Source organism: Balearica regulorum, chromosome 3 (genome assembly GCF_011004875.1).
Source record: "Balearica regulorum gibbericeps isolate bBalReg1 chromosome 3, bBalReg1.pri, whole genome shotgun sequence".
In the NCBI taxonomy this organism is placed as follows: Eukaryota; Metazoa; Chordata; class Aves; order Gruiformes; family Gruidae; genus Balearica; species Balearica regulorum.
Genome location: NC_046186.1, coordinates 34,041,580 through 34,057,258, shown reverse-complemented (window position 1 = coordinate 34,057,258; position 15,679 = coordinate 34,041,580). Strand labels below are relative to the sequence as shown.

At 45.2% G+C, this 15,679-nt stretch overlaps 1 protein-coding gene and 1 long non-coding RNA gene across 4 annotated transcripts in view; one reads left to right on the top strand and one right to left on the bottom strand.

Annotated features, from left to right (window-relative positions):
• The window catches only part of KCNQ5 (potassium voltage-gated channel subfamily Q member 5), a 297,242-nt gene extending 286,976 nt beyond the window's left edge, over positions 1-10,266 (bottom strand). For all 3 annotated transcript variants that reach the window (XM_075747513.1, XM_075747512.1, XM_075747514.1), the window contains exon 1: positions 8,914-10,266. In XM_075747513.1, coding sequence (XP_075603628.1) covers positions 8,914-9,269 — 356 coding nt within the window. In that variant the 5' untranslated portion in view covers positions 9,270-10,266. The remainder of the gene's footprint in view (positions 1-8,913) is intronic.
• LOC142600943 (uncharacterized) lies at positions 9,953-12,662 on the top strand. The gene is made up of 2 exons (XR_012834442.1): positions 9,953-10,316; positions 10,785-12,662. It is a non-coding gene; the product is annotated as an uncharacterized LOC142600943 (long non-coding RNA).
• Positions 12,663-15,679: the final 3,017 nt, after the last annotated feature.

Sequence of the window (15,679 nt, the reverse complement as noted above, 5' to 3'; positions counted from 1 at the left end):
CTTGTCTCCTGGGGAGACTGACCTACATTTCCAAACTCTCTGCCAAGGATCAGTGGCCCTCCACCCGCACTACTTACAGAAACAATATTTCATCTTAATTTTCCCACAAAGGCCCTCTCAAGTATGTCAGGATCCTTATGCTTATTTAGAAAAGCCCCAGCAGTAACTTTTAAGTGCACTCCTGCCATGAAAGCCTGGAAGAGGAAGATTTGTGCATTTGCTTCTAATGGGTAATTCTCAGATACCATGGTTATGGATGAGCTTAGGCCGTACAAAGCAATTTAATGCCCTAGAAGTTAGATGCTATTTCTGACTGAATGACCTCAAAAGGGTGTGTGCAAATGCTGTAATCTATAACATCCCTCATAGGGAGGGATGTGAATGTGTTCAGTAGCATTTTTTTCCTCTCAAAGCAGAAAGTTTTTACTTTCTTGGTTTGGTCATATTTGACTTCTGGCACCAGTCTGTTGCTCCTACCATATGATATCGGGTATGACTACAATAAAATAATTAAAACTCTACAGAAATCTTGAAAGGCATAATATGTTTGCTTTCTTGAACTAGGGAGTCTCAAAGCAAGAAGGAAGCCAAGACAAACAGGAATATATTGCTTAAACCAAGAAGTGGGCAGGTACAGAACTTCCTTTCTTCATTATTTCTAATCAGCTTAAGAGCATGAATCATTTGTTAAACTTCATTCTGTACAAGTGGGGAGAAAAAAGTGAATTACCCATTGAATGCACAATAGAATAATGAAAGGAAACTGCAGGTACTCCATGCCTTTGAAAATCATTCACTCTTCAAGAAAATGCTTACATACATAGTTATGCCCATCTCTGTTAAGGAAAATACACACATTTATGCTTGAAGATTTTCTTGGGTGAAGGCCAGAGAAATTCAGACATGTCTAGCTGGAGGACTGTGTCCATCTCTGAATCACTGGACCAGACTGTATATATTAAGAAGTAATCACATAGTCTTTCAAGTAGAAGACACTGCCTGAGACTACACTTCAGTGCCCAAAATGATGAACGTTTTGCTGAGCTTCCTGTAACGCAATTACACTGCAACTCAGACAGCTATCGCAAGATAAATCTAATGCACAACAGAAAATTGAAAATATTTCTTGATTAAGTGCAGCTGACCTGTAAGACACCCTTTGAACTTTTAATTAATATCTTTAAAGGAAGTTTACTTTGCACATGAGCACGGCAACTGCTTAAAATTATTTTTACAATTGATAAACTGTACAGCTGATGAATTTTCTACCTTAACTGACCTGCAGTGGCAATCCCTTGGGTAATCTACATCTGCTCGCTGACAGGAAATCTGTAAACCAAACTTTAAAAAGTTTCCCCAAACCCAGTAGAGTTTATATAATACATATTTAGAAGTGAATCTCAATAAACTAGCATTAAATGAAAAAGCCAAGAATGCACGCTCTGTTGTGTTAATGGTTTGCAAAGGGAAAAAGCAACACTTATTGTAAGAATAAACATCTGTCTCATTAGGAATAATGTAGCAAATCATGTCTATTATGTATACATGTTAAAGATTTTTCATTAGATAGTATTATTTATGCTTTCTACTCCATCTTTTTTACCTGTGTGCAGAAGACTCACTTTTGCTTCAATTAAAATCAGTGGCAAATTTCATTAATTTTCATCAGACATTTATGGTAATGGCAATATGAAACATATAAAAATGTTAAACACTTGGCAATTAAGTTTTACCTTTGAATTATTAAGAAACAACTACCTTACAGCAGTAAGTTTTATTTGCAATGTATGTCAGGAGTTTATATTGTCCGGAAATAAAAGTTTTTCCTTCTATATATTTTCTGCATACAAAAGATTAATAAAGTTACAAACCATGTGCTTGTCCATTGAAACTATTATGAAAAATGTCACTGCATTTTTATGACTATTGGTAAATATATTAATGATGTTTATTCTCATAAATAGGGAAATCACTATTAATAATTGAATGATCATCGGTATTCCATTTGGTTGATGCTAGAAATTATTTGCAATTATTGCAAAAATATTAGTTCAATTGTACTTTCATCCAATTCAGGAAACTTAATTAAGCTACAAACAACAACAGTAAGACAGGGTGAACAGCTATTAAAAACATAGTCAGATTTGGAGCATGGAAAGAGCATCAAATCTGTGTAGATACCATGACACTTACTTTTGCTTTGAAAAGCCAAACACCACAGAAACTTTAAAAGTATTGGGGAAAAAAAAGGTTAATTAAGCTATTGTCCGGAGCCTACTCTGAAAATCTGTCACACAAATACTGGCTCGCAGGCAATTAAAATCTTTCTAAAATCTTTCTTGCATCCTCTAAGACAACTACTCCTTTAAGATAGCACATATTTAATACCACATTATGTATTCATAGATCATCTGACCCCTGAACAAAATCTGTAATTTCAAGCAACTTCTTTCACCATATGAGACCATAGAAAGTTCACCAAGAGTCCCCATATCATACAAGACAATAAGGAAGACAATAAATGTCACGTCCAAGACTGGCACACCAAGAAAAACAGATCTAAAATAGGAGTCTCACCCCCAGATATAATGCTAATTGCATGATTTTTGCATGAGGGGAAAAAATTACAGCAAAAAGATAATTATAAAGAAAGCTCTTAACTCACTTTTTGCTTTAAGATGAAGATGGAGAAGACCCTGCTCTCAAAGGTTGTACATTTATTTAAAACACTAACCCAAGGTACTATCCACCTTCCTATACACAATTCCCAATCCCATTTGAGAAATAAACCTTATGACAAATAGAAGAAAGTTCACGTGCATGAACTTTCCCCAATCCAGATCTTGGTGACTCTTTCTCAAAGAAAGCCTTTTGTTCTCTTCTTTCTAGAAGGCTGAGGATCAGTTTTGATTTTTATGGCAAATTAATTGTTTCCCCTGGATCACTACTCTTGAGTCAGAAAGTAAGGCCAGTACAAATGAGAAAACTTAGTAGACCAAGCCTCAAACAAGAAAACGTGAAACAGTATTTTACTAAGGTAAATACATATCATGTGATGAACATTCCTGATGCTTATCTACTGAAAATCCTGAGGTGAGCAATAGCTCTCCAACAAAATCAAGTGAAAGAGAGAAGTCAGATGTTATTTACTGCCCACGGCAGGGTTCCAGGAGAGCACTACTGTCCATGAACAACACCAGGAAAGAGGAGGAATGAAGCATTGTTGACCATTTTATCTTCTCTGCCAGTCACAGAGAAAGTGCAAGAAATTTTAAAGATTGTTGTACATCCATCTCTCTGGTCAGTGTACAGTGACTGAGATACCACAAGAAAATACAGGATGTGAACATAAAAACCTATAAAGTCCAATTAATAGAAAAGCAGAGATCTGCACCTGGTGCACAATAATCCCATGCATCCAGACAGGCTGGGAACCCACTGTCTGGGTGGCAGCCCCACTGAAAAGGGCCTTAGCGTTCCTGTGGACACAGCAGGTTGAGTACAAGCCAACAGCATGCCCTCATCAGAAGTAAGGCAAGCAGCATTCAACTACATTAGAAGAGTGGGGCCAGCAGGCTGAAGAAAGTTATTTTTCTCCTCTGCTCAATGTGGCCTCACACTATAGCACCCAGTTGTGCTCCCCGCACCCACCCCTCAACCCAGCTGAAGAGGGCTGCGCGGAAACCAGAAGAGATGCAAGAGAGCAACCAAGACAGTCAGGGGACTCGAGCTTGTGTCTTACATAGAGAAGTTGAGGGAGCTGAGCTTGTTTAGCCTGGCAAGATGGTGATCTAACAGGTGACCTAGTAGCAGCCTATAGCTACTTGAAGGGAAATTACAAGGATAAAGAAGCCAAATTCTTCTTGCTGGTGCCAGATGATACATAAAGGGGCAATGATCATAAACTGCCACTTGGGAGGTTCAGGTTGACTGTCATGGCTTTCCCTCCCCATGCCAAAACCCCTCTTTTTTCAACAGGTGGGTGTTGGAGAGCTGCAGGTTACCCAGCAAGGTGGTGGGACCTCCATCCCATGAAGTTTAAGACCTGTCTAGACAAAGCCCGGCTGTCATGACTGGGAAGAGTGTGTCTTCCAGCTGGACCGGGTGACTTCCAAAGGTCCCTTCCAAACAACGTTTCAGTGAGAAATATGCACACATATAGAATCACAGACTGTCTCAGATGCGGCAAACCACTGCGGATTTATACTGAAGTACGTCTAAATATCCACCATCATTCATTGTCACTCCCTGAAAGAAAATGCCTACTAAAGTTTAAGTCCTACAGCTAGAGTTTAAATTTTTACCTCCTTCATACCTAATAAGATTTGCTTTGCCACATCATTTATGTTGTCTACCCTATTATTTGTTATTTGTAAATATCATGCTGTTATTTGGGGTTTTTTAAAGTATATAAAAATATGTTGTTATCCTAACAACATCAGACTCTGACTGAAATGGTGTTTGAAAAGATGAAAGCCATAGATCTACCTAAGGAGCACCTGGAACTAGTTCATTAGATGCCTTGAGGTGGATAAAATAAAGAGATAAAATAATTTCTACTACTTTGTGACAGTAGGAGAAAAAGCAAGTATTTAGGCTATGGCACATTATTGGTTTTTTTAATCAAGATGTGGAACCTCCCTAATTATACAAATGGCACAGTATGATGCAGCGCTGTTAGCTCACATGCAAAGATGTTGCTGTTCAATAGCCATCTGATCATTAGTAAGCTATGTCCTTTCTGGCAGATCTGGAAAACTAAAATAGCTAGTTACCATCTTTGATGGCATCATTAGATTTTTTTTCAGAAATAATTTTTCGGCCATTTTCCATCAATAATACAAAGGCCAAGAAGAACATCATACAGGCTGTCCAATTCATCTAGCACTGTAGCTTATCTCCAGCAGTGGCCAACAGAGGATGCCTGAGGAAACCTAGCAATACAGGTCATGCAAAGTGATAGTGCCCTTGTGCACGCATCCAGCCCTGCGATTTGTGACTGAGAAGCTTCCAGAGCAAAAGGTGGTGGCTTTGTAAAGAGAAGGACATCCCCACAACAAATGTTAATGACTTTTGCATGGAATATATTACAATTAAGTCAGTAAGAAACAGAAACTTTATTATTCCTGAAATAAATCCAACATGTTAAATTAGGAAACTTATGCAACTGATTATATCCTACCAGTATAAACAGTATCAAAGAGTAGTATTTTTTTTCTGAACTTCTCAAGCCATCTCTTTTTCAGAATGTCAATTAAGAATAAAAATAATACAAAATCCTTATGACAACTGAAGATGAAACCCAGAGTTAAATTTGCAACAAATATGGAATTCCCCTTTGATCATTCTAAGGCAACATCTATACATTTTTATCAAACCAAACAACCCAAAATAATCCAACTAAACAAGAACAGCAACAACAGAAAGAAATCCTATGACATCCCAAGACAACGCTTTTGAAAAGTTACAATATCACAGCATCTTAATGTAGGTGCGCACACGTTAAATATGCACATGCTCCATGTGTAGGTGATGTGGTGTGGTATAAATATTTTACTAGCAGGAGTTTAAGTTACTGACTCATTACTCACAAATGGTATGAATGTTCTTTTCTGATTTCATAAGTGTTCATATTTTTGGTGTTCCTGAATGATTAAGAACAGAAGACTGTGATACATGAAAAGCAGTTTTTCAAAAATTTGCTGTAAATATCTTATATTTTTAATTATGGCTTCCATGTAAAGAACTACTGAGGTACACAAAAAGGAGCCAAGAAACATGCAATTTATGGCTCTGCTCCCCAGCACAACTACACTGAAGTAAAAGGCCTTTGCTCAAGAGTAAATCCTTCCTCTAGTAGCAGAAGTTTGCAGAACAGCAAACATTGCAGAACAGCATTTTGCAAATTTATATTTACAAATAAACTAACCAATTGACTTCTGAACGTAGGTCTCAACGCTTGTTCCTAAGGTGGCTGGCCTATTTTCCTGTCTTATTTGAAAGGGCAAAAAGAAAAAGAGCAAACTGTGCGTAATTCTCAGCTCTAAAGTGGTTTTCCCTATGAAAATGAGAAATGAAAATATCACTGCAGGGATGGTTTCTTATTTGTAAATGGTGCTTAATGCCCCACTTCATTTTTCAAAAACAAACAGGCAAATCTAAGTAAACTTCTAGATCAAAGAGTTTAAATTGAAACTCTGAAACCAGCCTTACGTTATTTCAACCTGCGTATCAGAGCGAGCTTCATTTCAGGAGACCAATGATCTACACAGAAGGTCTCACACCAGATAGCCCATTCCCGTAACAGAAATAGTACAGAGCTATAACGGGCTCTGCTGCAGTCGAGAATAGCTTAGCAGAGGTAGGAGCAGACATCTCATCCACTTACTTAGTAATGTCTTTGCAACTCTAAGCTACTTGTCTGCTTCAAGACTCTTTTCCAAATAGTTGGATTGGGTGGTGTTGGTTGGTTGGTTGGTTGGGGTTTTTTTTAATTCTGTAAGAAAGTATGTTTTCCAAGATGCAATTGTATTTTATCAGGTGGCTGGAAGAAAATTGAGCCTGAAACACCAAAAATATTATCTGAATATTTGGCAGTCATTAAATCAGAATTATATAAATACATTAAAATAATTTATAGACTGGCAATGAGGATGGCTGTCAAACTGAAATCCAATGGAACTTCAAATGCACCTTAAACACTGTAACAGTGACAGATCCTTAAAGGTAATATTATTACTAGGTACCTTTATATTACAGAAATGTTTCAAGCTCTTCCACACAGATAAAAGATATAATGTTGGCACTTACAGCTGCCAAAACTGCCATTTGCAATTAAAAATTAAAATTGGCACTCTTTCTATGCAGGCAATTATCTAAACGCAGCTGGCAATCTTCCTTGTTTACAGTGCTGCTGTGTCATGACTTCACTCTGTTTGGAAATTTACTTTTTTTTGGAGGTTTAAACTTGTCAACTTTATTTCCAACTTGAACTTTACTTGTTTTAATGGTTTTCATAATGAGAAAGGTCCAAACCTACAATTTCCAGATTTTCTATGGCAACTTCAGGCACTGCAGTAAGGCAATTGCTAACAAATACTTCAGCGACTCTCAAACATTAATTAACATCCATCTACGCCGCAGGATAACACCTGTAAGAACCCAAACAACAAAATGTACCAAATAAATGCCCTCCAAGAATAAAGTTCATTCCGTAAGAGTTGACTTTCACAGTAAACAGAGAAAATGGGCAGATCTTCTAAGTGGACAGAAATCCTTTTACTGAATAAAATTCAGTAACATAAATAACATTAAGTGTGTTTCCACTGCTTGTTATCTATAGCAATTTTGATCTGCTAAATAAATCTATCCACAACGTATCTTATTCATCAGACTGCCATGTTTTTGGCAAAGTATTTTTTCACTTATAAAAACTTGCATTAAAGTACAATTTGGGGATTCCCCTGCTGCTGGGAGAGGAGCACTTTTTCTGCTGTCCAACAGGGAACAGTTGTTTTTACCAAAGCTGCTGTAACTGCTAGCTTGATTCCGGCAACTATCATGGAAATATAGTTACCTCCAGCATCTCAATTGAATTTTCCATTTTCTTTAAGATATGTTTTCTGTAGTCAAACATAGAAATACCTCGTATTATATCCCCAATACAGCAATGCCTATCATCCTTCCTCTGTAATTTATCGCAATGTTTTCAATCTAGGACTACGATCCATTGCAACGAATCCTTGCCAGACTGTATCGCCTATCTTGCTCAGCCATCCAAAAGGCTTTTGAGCCGGGCCTTCCCCCCAAATATTACCAAAATTCACAAAAGATAGGAGATTGCCAATGAACTAAGGAACACCACTGACCCTGGGGATACTTTAAAGTAGTTAGAGATCTTAGGTCCCCCTCACACAGCTCTCCCAGGCCAGATTCTGTAAGTAAGGCAAGCACAAGTTTCGCAGCGCGGTGACAGGACCGCTCTCCACAGCGATGTGACGGGACGTGTATTTTAGTCACTGGCTCTTTCACAATGAGGGCGACAGGAGGAGGCACTTGCTAAAAGAAAAAGCGCCGAAATGACAGATACCGGAGGAGCGGGCTGTCAGTGCAGAGGCCGGTCACTGCGCCCTTCCTCCGGGGTGGCCCCCGGCGCTGCGGGCGGCAGGTGGGCGCACCTGGATCGCAGCATCCCGCGGCGCCGTGCACCCGCGGCGAGCACACGCGTGGGAAGGCGGCACGGCCCACGCCGCCACCCGCACTCCCTGCGGGACGGAAACCACGGGCGCTAGGAAAACACGCCGCAGGAAGAAACGCTCCGTGCGGCTCCGCGGCGCTAACTTTTCAAACCGCGCAGCGCTCGGTGTCCGCGAAGCAAAACGCACGCCGCGGGTACCGCCGGGCGCAACCACCGCGCCCCGCCGCCACGGGGAGGGGCCCGGGACCGGCCGGCACCCCTCGCCCCCTTTAACCTCGGGACCACCGAGGCCGCCGCTGCGGGAGCGCCGGGCAGCCCCCCCGCGCAAGCCTCAAGCGCCCGGGAGACAAGCGGGCATGTGCTCCCCGCCGTGCCCTCCTCCGGCTCTTTCTGACGGGTGAACCGAGTCTCCCCCCCCATCACCTCCCAACGAGGGCTGCGCGGATTCTCCGTCGCCCGCGGAGCGCCGCAGGTGGCAGCGGCTCCCCCGCCTCCGCTGATGTCTCCCGGGCACTTTCGGCGCGACTCGCGAGGGACTTGTGTGTCGTCCCCCCCCGTGGACCAGCCGCCGGCCGCGGAGCGATGCTCGGGGAGCGGAGGGGGAGGAGGGAAGGTGCGCCGCGGCTCTGGCCGGGGCAGGTGCGGGCGGCGGCCCGGGGAACGGACGGGAGGGGACGGGACGGGACGGGAGGAGAGGGGAGCGGGTCGGTACTCACACGAAGGCGTGGTAGACGAAGGCCCATCCGCGGGGCCGCTCCAGCACGTTGTACAGGTAGTTCTGCAGCCGGCGGTACTTGGCGTTCCTGCGGCAGCTCGGCCCGCTGCTGTACGACAGCGGCTTCCCCAGCAGGCTCATGCGGGCGCCGTGCTTCCCGCGGCGGCCCTCCCGCAGCCCGGCGGGGGCGGCCGCGCCGCCGGTGCCCAGGAGCAGCAGGCCGTCGCCGCGGGCCGCCGCGCTCGCCAGCGCCCTGCCCCGGCCCGACTCCACATCCTTCATGCCCGCCGCCGCGCCGCTCTTCACCCAGAGCCCCGCGGAGCCGCCCTCCTCCCCGCCGCCGTGGTTGCGGGGCATGGCATCACCCCGGGCGCCGGGGCGGGCGCCGGGGCCGCGGCGGAGCAGGGCGCGGGCGGCGGCGACCAGGCACTCCGCGGCGGCGGGCCGCAGGAGGCAGCGGGTGCCGAGGGTCTCCGGGCGGCGCCCGCGGGGCGCGGGGGCGCGGGCCACTTTGGGCGCCCGGCGCGGCGGGCCGGTTTGCGGCAGCTTCGCGGGGGCCCCGGCGAGGGAGCGGGCGCCCCCCCGGGCGCGCTCTCCTCCCGGGCGGCGGCACCCCGCCGCCGGCCCCCGCAGCGCCGCCCGGCGTGGCTCTGCGGCCCGGGACGGGGCGGCGGGAGGGCAGCTCCGCGCAGCTCCGGCGGAGAGGCCGCGGGGGCGAGGGCTGCGGGCCGCGGCTCGGCGGTGCCTTTCGCCGCCCGCTCCCTCTCTGTCTCCCGCGGCACTTGGCCCGGCCGGGCCGGACAAGCTGTTGCTCTCGCTCCCGGCGGCGGAGAAAGTCGGCGAGAAAGGCGGGCCGGCGGGGGCTGGAAGGGGCCGCGCTGCCGGGCGCCTCCGCGTCCCGGGGCGCAAGCGGCAAAGGCAGCGGCGGTGCCCGCGGCGGGGCGGGCGGCGAGCGGCTGGCGGGACGCGGCGCCCGCGGGCTACGTGCGCTCCCGGGAAATGTCCATTTAAGTCCGAGAAAGTAACAAAACTGCCGTAAGTCGCGGCGGCGGCGCGGGGGAGGCTCGGCGGGCGGCGGGACCCCGCTGCGGGCCGGGAGCGCGGCCGGCCCGGGCGGGGCAGTGCAGGCGAGCCGCCGGGTGTCCCCCCGAGGGGGCGGCGCAGCCCGGCACGCCGCTCCGGCGCTTCCGCCGTGCCCCGGCCCCGCGCGGCGGCGAGAGAGCAAATCCCAGCGGCGGCGGGGGCTGCCCTCCCTGTGGGCTCCCCCCCCCCGGTCCCCAGCAGCTCCGGCCCCGGTTCGGTGCGGCCGGAGCGCAGCGGTGCCGCCGCTCGGTGCCCGAGCTGCGCCGAGAAAACAAAGCTCCCCCTGCCGAGAGCGGGCCTTTAACTCCCCGCCGCATCAAGGTGAGCTTGCGGAAAAAAAAAAAAAAAAAAAAAATCCACCCCACCACGCCGGAGGCGCGGCCGCTCCGCGCCTCCCCGCCCGGAGCTGGCGGCAGCCGCGCCGGCTTTGGCCACCGTTTATTGCCGGTGCTCGGCGGGCGCCCCCCCCGGCGCCCCCCCCTCCCATCCCCGGGGGTTGCTTGCTGCGGGTAGCCGCCGCCCGTGCCGCTCCCCGGGCTCGCAGCGCCCGCCCGTCCCCGGGGGACGCTTTAGGAGCCCCGGGCTGCCCGGGAGAGAGGGCGAGCCCCCGCCCGGGCACTTCAGCACCGACTTCATGAAAAATAGCTGCGTGTCACTGGTTTTGCAACCTGAGCACCGCAATGTGAAAATGTGACGCTAATTCGTGAAGGGTTAATGAAAAGTAATAATTTGGACGCTAATGTTATGCGAAAATCAGTAGAGGCATTCAGAAATTCAGTTCCATTTCAGTTTTTTTCTTCGTACTGCCTAGTTAGAGGCCAGGCTCTCGAGCCTTTAACGCACCATCTCCAACTTCCAGAAAAGAGACAAGCCGTGAAGTAGATGTCATATTCTGGCTGTGGACATGAACTTGTGCCTCTACTAAAGCAACATGGAAACATCAACAGTACTAATTTACTGCTACAGTGTCTCCAGAGCCATTCAATCAGTTGTCTTTTATTTGAAGAGCTTAATCTTCTTCCTTTCTTCACTGCACTTCCTCCACTGCAGGCAGCTTCAAACAGGAACTTTCTCACACGTGAACTGCAGAGGCCACTCGCGCTGGTGATAAGGGATGGCAGAAACAGCACACATGTCAAAACAGATGTTAAGTAGTTGATGCAAGTATCCACAGCAACCCCATTAATATTTAAGCTTTCCAGTGGCACATATCTACTCCTCTTTCTTTGAATTGTAAATGGAGTTAGTTAATCCTTCATTTACTACTTGTTTGCATTTCCCTGTTTTGATACGCAAGTGTTTATACTCTTCATTTTTCTCATCCCTGTGTACTCATTTACAGCTGGATGTATAGCATGCCTTTCACATCAGCTGGGCCCCCAGAACCATGCTTAGATTTAGATTTTACTGGCCTTAGTCACTCGAGTAAAGTATTTGAGGGTTACTACTCAAGTTCCAGAAAGCTAAACTGTGCCGTTCAACTGAGAGCACATGGTCCAGCCGGCTCAGTAAGGGCCCTGTCCCACAAGCGCTTCCTTTAATTGCCATGGGTAGGCACTGGCACAGCTTGCAGCAGCAGAGCGGCACGCATGCATCACTGTTGATAGGAAGGAGGCTTTAAACAGGGGATTTGGACAATAAACTATGAAAATTACTGAACTCCTCTTCCTGATGTACTTTTTGTGATCCACTAAGAAATATTGTTATAATTCTGTGCCCTCTAGTGGCGCTTAAAATCATCTATTAATTTAGATAATAGTATGGAAAGCAGTCTGTGAGCACAAATAGTATGGGCCAATATTGAAATGTAGCCATAGATGCCAGGACAGCTAGAAGCAAACAAAAGTAATACTCTTCGTGATGAATTAAGTATTTTATTTTTACAGTGCGTGAACAAAAGTATTTTCCCATTTATTATCTTGTATGAAATAATGCTTTAAAAAGTATGTATTCTGAGAAGAGATGGATGGTAATTAATCTAATCCCTACTTGTTAATATGTCAGATAACCAGGGCATGATACGCTGGTTGAATGCTGAGTAGATCATTAGCACTCAGGCAGCTGCCTGCCCTGTACCAGGCAGAGGGGCTGTATGACGTAAAAAAGCTATTCATCCTCTAAGTATTTATTGCAAAATATGGGTGTACATTTGTATGACAACAAATTCCCCTGATATTTTGGCTTCAGACTATATAATACCTACAGAGATGAGTCATGTGAAATTCTAGCGTGTCCGCATGGTCCAAGGTTGCCCTGGGTTCAGGTGTCAGTAAGAGGATCTACTTGACGAAATCTCCAAGGCAAGAACATCCCAAGGAATCTTGACTTCTCGAGGCTGCAGGTACGGTATATCCCACCTGCAGGCAGGACAAGGGAAATGGCACGCTGAAGTGCAGCTGGGGAGTAGCCATTGCTGTGCTTTATAACAAACGCCAACAACATATTCTTCCAAAACTGTAAATAATTTCCAAATGTATACGACAAATGTTATGTATCCTGACTTGTGGAAGGATCAATTGATACATATAATCTTCTCTGATCAGGAACAAAATGTTACAATATGTTTGGGATTTTCAGGGTTTTCTTTCCAATGTGTTACTTGTGATACGTTGTCTTAAATCAGTGTTTCTGGGTTCCATTTTAATAAAAGAGAGGAAATACTTTAAACAGCAGTGATATTCCCTTATTCTTTTATTTATAATAAAATATGCTTTTGCAATAGCATGTAAATGTCTTTTCTAAGACATTTATTAATGCGATTTTGGGGTTAGCCACACTAGAAGTTAAAGCAGGCCTTCACAGGGACCAAATTTGCAGATAAATAACGGGAATAATGAAATGCACTGGTGTAATCGTGACACAGGGTAGATATTAGTAGAAGAACCTTGTTACAAGGCAAAAAAAGAGGGAAACAAAGACGACCGGTTGGGTTGGAGGGCACTGACCGGAGTTCAGGATGTCTGGTTCATTGACTTGCTCTGTGCTGCCAGGCCAGATAGGAGCTGGAGCCTGCCCGCATCAAGTCCGAAGTACCTGAGCATGTAGTTGCCTCAAGTCACAGACAGATGCTTACCAGGCTGCCGAAAACCAGTTGTGTACCTATATGAGGCTTTTAATATTCACATGGATTTGAAAAATCGCTCTTTGTGCCTCCGTTACAAATCTGTCACCAGGGGTGGTAGCAATTCGTTCGTAGAGAGGATTGTTAGCATAAATTCATGGAACAGTGTGAGACCCTCAAATACCGCAAAGGCGGAACAGTACAAATCACGTACATACAGAGGCTGTTTTACACAGAAAAGCAGCCAGAGTGCAAGCTGGAGGGCCTTTGTAGCAATGCTTTGCAAAGGTCAGTTTACTGTGGTGTCATGTTTTGAGTTCATTTGAGTTGCTTGTTAATAACCTTTTTTGTGTTATATAATACTGTGAGGTATCACGTATGCTCTAGTTTTGCATCTCTTTGTAAGATTTTTAGCTTTCTGCCTAATTATATAGAGGAGGGGATACACGTAGCTATTCTTGGTGACAAGCATACAAGAGTCAGGAATAAGTTTTCAAAGCACTTAGGTGTTAGGAACAATTCATTTGCTATGTGGACTCATTGTATGGCCTGTAATATGTGGTACGCATCTCCAGGAAACCCCAAATTGAGCATCACTATTGCATAATAAATCATTAGCAAAATGTCAGATGAGGTGAACTGCATGCTAGGATGCATATTACAAGCTGTCTAGTCAGTGCATGTAACATGCTAGCAACTGTAGCAGGGCTCTGATATTAATATTTAAAGATGTTGGAATATTATATATGTTACATTAATATTCCAAGATGTTGGAATATTTTCCTGCCAGCTTTTTTCACATAAATGAAAGAGGCAAGATTGCCAGTAGCACGATGCATTCATGCACTGAACACACCACAAAGGACTGCCCAACCCTGCCGGTGCATTCTTCATGAGATCCCTTAACCTTGAACTCGAGGGAGTACCTTCAAAAGTAATTTAGGTTTTATGTCCCTTTTATGTGTTGACCTTACTGTTAGACGGCTACAAGGTTGCTAACTCTGAGGAAGACCTGAGCTCCACAAAGAGCTGTCGTGAGACCAGACTTTCATTCCAAGCAGACCATGGCCAGCACTGATAATCACTCTGGGTTACTACCAGCACAGGCTAAATTTTAATTGAAGGACAAGGCGTGAATGGCTCACTCGCAGCACTTGTGCCTCCTTGGCCGGAGGTATGCTAGAAACACTTCTACCTGGTTATTACATCTGTAAAAAACAGGGCCAATTCCCAAACTGTTTCTAGTGGGCCCCTTCCTCTGCCAGGAGCTGTTTGCTCCTGCCCAGCTAGTGGGACAGTTTGGCCTCCTCTCCTTGCCTGGTCCAGCTCTAGAGCAGAAATTCCTGGCCTTCCCTCTGTGCTGTGTGGCTGTCCTAGCAAAATGTTGATTTTGCTTCCTGACATCTAGTATTTCCTCTCACTCATCAGATATTCATCTGTGATAAGAGAATTAATTGATTCCATTCATTCCTACTTAACTAAATATCTAAACATCACTCTCTGTTAATAAGATGTGCCTTTCTGTAAAGTCATTGCCAGACCCCAACACCCTCTCTCCTAAATGGCTCTTTTGTTTATCTCTTTTACTTTCTCTTTCATTTTCTGGGTTTTTTTAAACTATTTTGTGGTGCTTTTCTTTCTTCCTTCCTAAGCTTCCTCCCTCTGTGATTCAACTATCTGGACTCCTGAGCAAACAATCTGGTGACAAAACAAGACCATATGTCTTGAATGGTACCAGCTCTGCCAGAGGTGCAGTGCCAGCTCCATAGACCGTTCTCACTCTCTAATCTGGTGAAACCAAAGCATTTGGCCATTTAGAAAAGGAAAAATAAAGACATAAGTCTATACAGAGAACTGCAGAGCAGTTTACCATACAGGAGCTGGGAATATAATATCAATAGACTAGCATATGAAATATTTTTTTCAGATAGAAAGGTTTCATTTCTCAAAATATTTAGATTTTCGAAATCATATTCCCCAAAATACCTAGAAGTTTTGGAGAAAACATGCCAATCAAAAATGTTGATGTTTAATGTAGTCTTTTGTAGCCAAACACAGTTTCTAAATAAGAAAAGAGATCCATGGGATCCTTGGGATATTATCTTCAAAACTGCTTGTTTTCAAGGAGAAAAGTGCAATTTGGCTAGCTTGCAAGTCAGCAGTTCCTTCGAGCAGACATGGTAACAACCACAGCAGACCTGAAGAAACCTGGCAAGGTCAGAATATGACTACTTAGGAATTCAACAAGAGGACATACTTTTTTTTTTTAGGTTTCCAGTGTAGAAGACAAGTAAGGATTTGGATTTGTTTCTGGTTTCTTTGGTATGGAGGAAATATTCTGTGAAAGCTCAGCTTGATCCCTAGAGTTAACAAAATTCCTTTAAGACACAGCTATACATAGTCTAAGTTTATGCATTAGATCATCTACAGAGGTACCTGAAAGAAGCTGGTGGTTGATATTTTGATGTATCTCATTATGAGCTTTTCCTTTAGACTGTAAACACCTTCATTATTTGTCAGACATGAAGTTCTGGCCGTCTCCTCTTTCCCCTTCTCTGCATATCTTTTCCACTTGTACTATAGCAGCTCTGATATTGAGAATTCCTATTCAGCTGTGGCCCAA